The 8,672-nt window shown below is 43.2% G+C and overlaps 1 protein-coding gene across 1 annotated transcript; it reads left to right on the top strand.

Annotated features, from left to right (window-relative positions):
• The first annotated feature begins 3,805 nt into the window (after nt 1–3,805).
• LOC142002003 (olfactory receptor 52R1-like) lies at nt 3,806–4,753 on the top strand. Its single transcript, XM_074977739.1, has one exon. The coding sequence runs from the start codon at nt 3,806–3,808 to the stop codon at nt 4,751–4,753; it is 948 nt and encodes a 315-aa protein (XP_074833840.1).
• Nucleotides 4,754–8,672: the final 3,919 nt, after the last annotated feature.

The following is an 8,672-nucleotide window of genomic DNA, read 5'->3' as shown; positions in this document are numbered from 1 at the left end:
GGAGTGCAATGGCCTGGTCAGTTTCCCAGTTACCACTGGTAGCAAGGAGCTGGGAGCCAGGTGCAGCACTCGTAGCTTTGTGGGATAGATAGGGAACACCCCTGGAGGCTAAGAAATTTGATTTTAGGAGGTGGCGCTTCCACACTGGCCTTTAATTGAACTTCTGAATTCAAGCTCGACGCTGCACCCATCAGGTAACTCGCAAATTTATAATCTCAAGATTAGTGCTCCCGAAATCAAACTAAGGATATTTTCAGTTTAGACTGTTACCTGGTAATATCGAGATAACTTTCTTCCATTAGAATTTATATCATAGTGTAGACGCAACCTAAATCTTTGTCTGAGTCAAAATGGTATAGAATCATAGAATCACAGAATCATAGAAGAGTAGGACTGGAAGGGACCTCGAGAGGCCATCGAGTCCAGCCCCCTGCCCTCATGGCAGGACCAAGCACTTTCTAGACCATCCCTGAAAGCCATCTATCTAACCTCTTCTTAAATAGCTCCAGTGATGGAGATTCTACCACCCGCCTTGGCAATTCGTTCCAGTGTTTGATCACCCTGACAGTTAGGAACTTTTTCCTAATGTCCAACCTGAACCTCCCCTGCTGCAATTTCAGTCCATTGCCTCTTGTTCTATCCTCAGAGGCAAGGAAGAGCAAGTTCCCTCCCTCTGCTTTATGACACCCTTTTAGATACCTGAAAACTGCTATCATGTCCCCCCTCAATCTTCTCTTTTCCAAACTAAACAAGCCCAATTCTTTCAGCCTTTCTTCATAGGTCATGTTCTCTAGACGTTTGATCATTCTCGTTGCTCTCCTCTGGACCCTCTCCAATTTCTCCACATCCTTCCTGAACTGTGGTGCCCAGAACTGGACACAATACTCCAGCTGAGGCCTAACCAGCACAGAGTAGAATGGGAGAATGACTTCTCGTGTTTTGTTCACAACACACCTGTTAATGCATCTTAGAATCATGTTTGCTTTTTTTGCAACAGCGTCACACTTTTGACTCATATTTAGCTTGTAGTATGGCAGGGTCTACAAGATAGAACAATTGAGACTTGAATATTTCGAATGTTTGATATCTATAACACTAGCAATAGAAAATGGGAATTTTTCTATTTCACTCCCTTCCAGTTTAGCTACTACCTTTCTGTATGTTGGTGAATGAAATTGAGTGCAGTACTCTGAGTCCCAGCCTGTGCCATGTTTCTGTGCCTCTGCTAAGTCGACCTCATGTTTATAGAAGTAGGGGCTTGTCCAGGATTTGGACCTGGAATCTCTTACATTCCAAACAACAGCCAGGCCCCTATTTCATCTGCCAATATGGGGAGTTGGACAATCCACCCATTTCCTGCACAATATGTCCCAATTGTAAATCACACTCAGAGTTAAATATTTGGCAGATATTGCTAGCTGGTGTTTGTTCTGCTTCACATTCCAGCCACTGGCTCTTCCTTAGCCTTCCTCTGCTAGATTACAGAGATTATTATTACCCATGATTGTTTTTTCAGGCGGTTGAGTGTTACAAAACCTTCAAGGCAGTCATGGCCCAGCTTTTCTCTCCAGCATTTGCTCATTTTTATGGTTCCTTTTGGTACTCTCGCCAGGTTTTCAACATCCTTTTTCAGATGTGAACCTAGAACTGAATGCTGTTGCTTTCAGCAGTCTCACATGCAGAGGATAAAAACTTTTCTCTGTTCAGTCTCACCACTCTCTTTGTCATACACCCAAGAATCACATTAGCCTTATGGCTATAGCCATGCACTTGGAGCTGAACATGGGACATATCCTATTTCTGGCCCCTGCTTTACACAGCATAGTGCCCTAGTATGTGTGTAATGTTTGCATTCCCAGTTCAAAGAAGATCACTTTGCATTGGAATGTATTAAAACATTTTGTTTGCATGGGCCACTCTCACCAAATGCTCTGGATCTATTGATACACTTGTCCCAGCTGCTGCATTTCAGCTACTCTTCCAACCTTTGAGTTCCCCCCAAAATTTCTTCTGCAGTGATGTTCTATTTCCTTTCAGATCACTGATGAAAATGTTGAAAAGTATCAGGCCTAGAAGTTTGCAGAATTCCCCTTGAAACAGACCCATACTCTGATAAAGGTCAATCAATAATGGTTAGCCACTTTTAACTACAATTCACATGTTTTCTACTGTGGGTGTAGAGTTTAATTCTTTATCTCAATATTTTCCTCTACTAAATCAAATGTCTCAGAAAAAAAAACAAAGTTTCTTGCATCTGCACAGTTCCCTTAATCAACCAAATGTGCACGCTAATAGAACAATGAAATCAGGTTTACTTGACAAAATATATTTTGCATAAATCCTCTTCTTGATTAGCCTTAATATGTCTAACATTCTTTTTGAACTAGTCCCACATAAATTTTCCATTATTTCCTAACCAAGTCATCTTTTTTAAACTTTCCCATTATTTTTAGATAATTTACTTTTAACAAAGGAATTACAGAAAAACTTTCCTAGTATTCTTATTGTTTTTAATATGTGATTACCTCCTTTTTACGATCCTTAGCTCTGCCATGCATGGAGTTTTCTCTGATGTTTTTAATTCCACTTATCAAATTTCATAACTTCCTACTTGAATTCCAGACCATCTATTTTCCCTTTTCCCCTCTGATAAATATTGTTTTCACCTCCCTAACGTTTGCTTCACTTTGCTTTTCATTTGAGTTTTTATCCAAAGTTATTCACTTTCTAAACTTCAGAATTCTGACTTTTTGCTGTCTAATGAAATGGTGTCAAAATATAAACTTTCATTCCCAATTTTCTGCTTAATTTTTCCTCTCAATCATATACACAGAGAGAGGGAGAAAGAGGGAGAGCATGTACTGCTTTGGAATGGTACTCTGTCCATCTGACTGTCATTGGTTTCGCTCTTTTATTTTCCTCTCCTCTGTTGCACACCCACTTATTTATCTTTTCATCAAACTAATAAGTCCCAGCCTTCTCATCCTGTCCATATGTGTGAGCCTAGAGAAGAAAGTGGGGATGACTTGGCCACAAGCTCAGTAAAACTTGTAGATGACCTGTCCTCCACCCAGAGTACAAGGGTTGAAGTCTAAACAATTCTCACCGACTCTGTTGTAAATCACCTTTATATCTGCTGTATCCCTAAAAGAGACTGGGACTCCAAAACTGAGCAAACATCTGGAACGGCTTATTATCCATCCATTCATTAGGTAAACAATTGTTTTCATTCTTGTGGCTTTGCACAAATGAGGAGATGTTTCCTGGAGCTGGTACCACTAACATCCAGTTTTTAACCTGAGGTTTGCTCTAGTTGATATGCTTCCCCCTGCTGCATGTCTTGGCAAAGGTTTGACTTTTTCCCTCTCTTATATTATCGACATCAAGATGAACAGGTAACACCCAACTCTGTAGCCTGGTTGCTCCTGTATTAAGGAACTATGATGGACATCCCATATCTGCACTCATGTTCCCTGAAAATGTTCAGAAGTTTTCTACTGCTATGACATGTAAGGATTGATGATTCAGAGGGCACTGTGAAATATGGAATTGGCATTATTAGGGTTATTTTAAGTTATTTTCTCTGAATGATGCATGTGTTATTTTTCAGTTTGTGAAGAACACCTAGTCTTCTTCACATATAAAGACAGCCTCTAGTATTACATGCAGTTTTTCACACTAAACATTGTATCTCCATCCAGACATTTGTACCACGACTGTCAACCTGGACCCTGGGCACCTATAGGAACTCAAGAAAAAGGAAATACGGTTCTGCCTCAGAGTTGGACCCCTTCTCCCCTACTCCATGTCAGATTTCAACACAACTGACTTCACCAACCCCTCCACCTTCATCCTGCTGGGTATTCCTGGACTGGAATCATCCTATATATGGATCTCCATCCCCTTTTGCACCATGTATGCCATATCCCTCGTCGGAAACTTCACCATCCTCTTCATTGTGAAGACAGAGCAAAGCCTCCATGAGCCCATGTACTATTTCCTCTGCATGTTGGCCATTACTGACCTGGTCCTGTCCACGTCCACCATGCCCAAAACTCTGAGCATCTTCTGGTTCAATTCCATGGAGATTAATTTCCATGCCTGCCTCACCCAGATGTATTTCATTCACTGCTTCTCATCAATGGAGTCTGGGATCCTTGTGGCCATGGCTTTGGATCGCTATGTTGCCATCTGCCATCCTCTGAGACATTCCACCATCCTGACAAACCCTGTTGTGTCCAAGATTGGCCTGGCCGTGGTGCTGCGCAGTTGCATACTTTCATTACCCTACCCCTTCCTCACAAGGCGATGGCCATATTGCAGAAACAACATCATCTCCCACTCATACTGCGAGCACATAGCCGTGGTGAACCTGGCCTGCACTGATGTCCGCCTCAGTAGTTACTACGGCCTCTTTGTGCTATTCTCTGTGATTGGAGTGGATGTCATTTCTATTATTGTGTCCTACACTCAGATCCTCAGGGCCATCTTCCGCCTCCCCACAAAGGATGCCCGGGTTAAGACTTTTGGGACCTGCAGTTCCCACCTCTGTGCCATCTCTATTTTTTATATCCCAGATTTCTTCTCTTCTCTCACGCACCGTTTTGGCCACAATGTGCCCCTCCATTTCCTCATTCTCTTTGCTAATGTGTATCTCCTGGTACCCCCAATGCTACATCCTATCATCTATGGCATGAGGACCAAACAGATCCGAGACAGGCTGCTCCGGCTTCTTACTCAAAATCAGAGCTAAACATTTTCTCCTGGGGTCCTGACTGTCAGACTAAGCTCCATGCAGACCTGAGTAGTGACATGGTACTGGGCCTTCTTCCGTGATTCACTTGCTGGATTGTCTAAGAGATATTAAATTCTTTCCTCACCTTTTTGGGCTGTGCCAGCATGGTAAAGTAGGCTACACCTTAGTGCCTGGTGCCATTTTGGGATACTGTGGTATCTCAAAATAGCTACCCACGTCTATGCAATGCATGCATAGTCTCAAAACAATTTTTGACACAATAGGGATGCTTTTCCAGCATTGCTGTAAACCTCATCACAGGCTTCATTTCAGCTTTTGACACCATTTAGACTAAGTGCCACATGCTGAAATAGCCTATTTGGAGCATAGGGTGCCAGGTAGACATAGCCCTGGAGAATTAGCCTATGTACAATGCACCTGGTTGTCATCTTTTTAATTCCTGATAGTTGGCCCCATGAAACCATGCTGCTTGCTATATCTGCTCCCCCAAAGCACTGTCCTGTCTATTGCTCCATTTCCCAACCACTTGTCAATTGCTGGATCTTTTTTATTTTCCTAGAGATTGTCATTTTAACTGTTATTCCACTAGTAATTAAATGTAACTTTGATATAATTGGTATCATAGAGACTTCATGGAATAATACACATGACTGGAATATTGGTATGCAAAGGTACAGTTTGCTCAAGAAGCCTAGGCAGGATATTAAAAAAGTGTACACCTGAATTGAGTTGACGATGGGTGCAGGAGACAGATGTGTTGAGAATTTCTGGGTTAGGTTAAAGAGGGTGAAAAACAAGGGTGGTGTCATGATAGGGGTCTACTACAGACCACCTACACAGGTAGAAGAAGTGAATGAGGCTTTTTCTAAACAAATTACAAAACCGTCCAAAGCACAGGAGTTGGTGGTGATGGGGGAATTCAACTACCAACGAATCATAGGGCTGGAAGGGACCTCATGAGGTCATTTAGTCCAGCCCCCTGTTTCAATCAGGATCAACCCCATTAAGTCATCCCAGAGAGGACCTTGTCAAACCGGGACTTAAAAACCTCAAGGGATGTAGAATCCACCACCTCTCTAGGCAATGCATTCCAATGCTTCACCACCCACCTGGGGAAGAAGTTTTTCCTAATATCCAACCTCCACCTCTCCCTCTGTAATTTCAGACCATTACTCCTTGTTCTGCTACCTGACACCACTGAGAAGAGTTTCTCTCCATCCTGTTTAAGGCTCCCCTTCAGGAAGTTGAAGGCTGCTATTAAATCACCCCTCTGTCTTCTCTCCTGTAAGTTAAACAAGCCCAAATTTTTCAGCCTCTCCTCTTAGGTCAAGTGTTCCAGCCCCTTAATCATTTTTGTTGCCCTCTGCTGAACCTGCTCCAGCACTTCCACATCCTTTTTATACTGGGAGGCCCAAAACTGGACACAATATTCCAGATGTGGCCTCACCAGTGCCGAACAGAGAGGAACAACCACGTTTCTAGAGCTGCTCAAAATGCTCCCCCTAATGCACCTGAATATTATGTTAGCCTTCTTGGCTACAAGGACACACTGTTTACTCATATCTGGCCTTTCATCCACCATAACCACTAGGTCCCATTCTGCCATACTGCTGCTTGGTCAGTCCCCAGCCTATAAAAATGTGTGGGAATCTTCTGTCCCAAGTGCAGGACTCTACACTTTTCCTTGTTGAACAGCATTTGATTTCTTTTGGCCCAATCCTCCAATTTATCCATGTCACCCTGGATCCTATCTTTACCCTCCAATGTGTCTACCTTTCCCCCTAGCTTGATGTCATCCATAGACTTGCTGATGGGGCAATCCAGTCCCTCATCCAGGTCATTAATAAAGATGTTGAACAACACCGGCCCCAGAACCTAGCCTTGGGGCACTCCTCTTGAAACCAACTACCATCCAGTTGAGCCATTGACCACTACCCATTGGGCCCAAGTGTCAAGCTAGCTTTTATCCATCTTATAGTCCATGGATCCAATCCATACTTCCTTAACTTATGGGCAAGAATGCTGTGGGAGACTGTATCAAAAGCTTTGCTGAAGTCAAGGTATATCACATCCACTGACTTCCCCACGTCCACGGAGCCTGTTAGCTAGTCATAGAAGCTAATCAGATTGGTTAGGCAGGACTTGCCCTTCGTGAATCCATGTTGGCTACTTTTGATCACTTTGCCTTCTTCCAAGTGCTCCAAAATGAATACCTTGAGGATACCCACCATTATTTTCCCAGGGAGTGAGTTAAAGCTGACCGTTCTATAGTTCTCTGGATTGCCCTTCTTTCCTATTTTAAAGATGGGCACTACGTTTGCCTCTTTCCAGTAATCTGGGATCTCTCCCAATCTCCAAGAATCTTCAGAGATAATGTCCATCAATTCCCTCAGTACCCTTAGGTTGAGTAAATCCAGATCCATGGATTTGTGTGCATTGAGTTTTTATAGATAGCTCAGAACTTGTTCCTTCCCCACAGATGGCTGCCCTCTACCTTCCCATACTGCATTGTCTAGGATTGTCACGTGGAAGTTGATTTGTCCATGAAGACTGAGGCAAAGCATTGAGTACTTCAGCTTTTCCTACATCATCTGTCACCGGGTTACCTCTCTCATCTAGTAACAGCCCCACACCTTCTCTGATAACCTGCTTATTGTTACATGTCTGTAGAAACCCTTCTTGTTACCCTTCACATCCCTTGCCAGCTGCAGTTTTAACTGTGCTTTCGCTTTCCTGTTTACTCCCTGGCATTCTCCAGCCATATATTTATACTCCTCCTTAGTCAACTGTCCACTTTTCCATTTCTTGTATGCATCATTTTTGAGTTTAAGTTTGACTTGAAGCTGACTAAGGTTTTCCCTGTTGAGCCAAGCTTGTTTTCAGGAAGAAGGGGCTTCCAGAATCTCCATCCTTAGGCAAATGTATTCCAGTGCTTCACCCCCCTCCTCCTGAAGTAATTTTTCCTAATATCCTACCTACTCCTTTCCTTCTGTAGCTTCAGACCATTTCCCCTGGTTCTGCTGTCTGTCACCTCTGAGAACAGTTTCTCTCCATCCCTTTTAGAGCTCCCCTTCAAGAAGTTGAAGGCTGCTACTAAATCACCTCTCAGCCTTCTCTTCTGCAAACCAAATACATTCAAATCCCTCAGCCTCTCCTCATGGCCCCTGGGGGTTTTTAAGTCCTGGCTTCACATAGTCATGGCAGGGATGACTTAGCTGGGGTGTATCCTTATTGGGGCAGTGAGCTGGACTCAGTGACCTCTTGAGGTCCCTTCCAGCTCTGTGATTTTATGATTATGATTTTTGATCATATATTCATGCAATCAGAGTTACAAAACACCACAGATCAGTTGATCGAAGCCACTGAGAAGATACAGTGTCTTAGTCATCTAAGATTCACAGCTATGCACCCCTCTTTGGAAAATTTTCACTGAGGAAGTTTCCAGGATTTCCCTCGGGCTCCATTCTCTTATCCTCTTCTTGTTATATGTCAGAAGATTTTCCTGAAAGATTGAATGTCAGTCTGCTCTGGTGCAGTTTGAACACATTTCCTCTTCTTCTTTCTCCTGGGGAAAGAGAAGCCACATGACTTCCACCTTTCCATACACTCAGGTCCTGAGGGCCATCTTCTGCCTCCCTACAAAGGAGGCCCAGCTCAAGACTTTCAGGACCTGCAGTTCCCACCTCTGTGCTATCTCCATTTTATACATCCAAGATTTCTTTTCTTCTCTCTCTGGTTAGAGTCAACATTTTAATGCATTTATTTACTCTGGTAGTAAATTTGTGGAGAGACAGACATCCAGACTGCTGAGCTCTACCGCAGCTCTAGGAAAGTAGTAAAGGATAATGTTTTACACAGAGCAAGATGTAGATATATTTGGGGTCCAAATGAGAACATCAGAATGGCCGTTCTGGGT

This window comes from Carettochelys insculpta, chromosome 1, assembly GCF_033958435.1.
Source record: "Carettochelys insculpta isolate YL-2023 chromosome 1, ASM3395843v1, whole genome shotgun sequence".
Taxonomy (NCBI): domain Eukaryota; kingdom Metazoa; phylum Chordata; order Testudines; family Carettochelyidae; genus Carettochelys; species Carettochelys insculpta.
This window is presented reverse-complemented; position numbering and strand designations above follow the sequence as displayed.

Coding starts and splice junctions, on each gene's coding strand:
- LOC142002003 (XM_074977739.1), top strand. CDS start 3,806: ATGTCAGATTTCAACACAACTGACTTCACCAACCCCTCCACCTTCATC.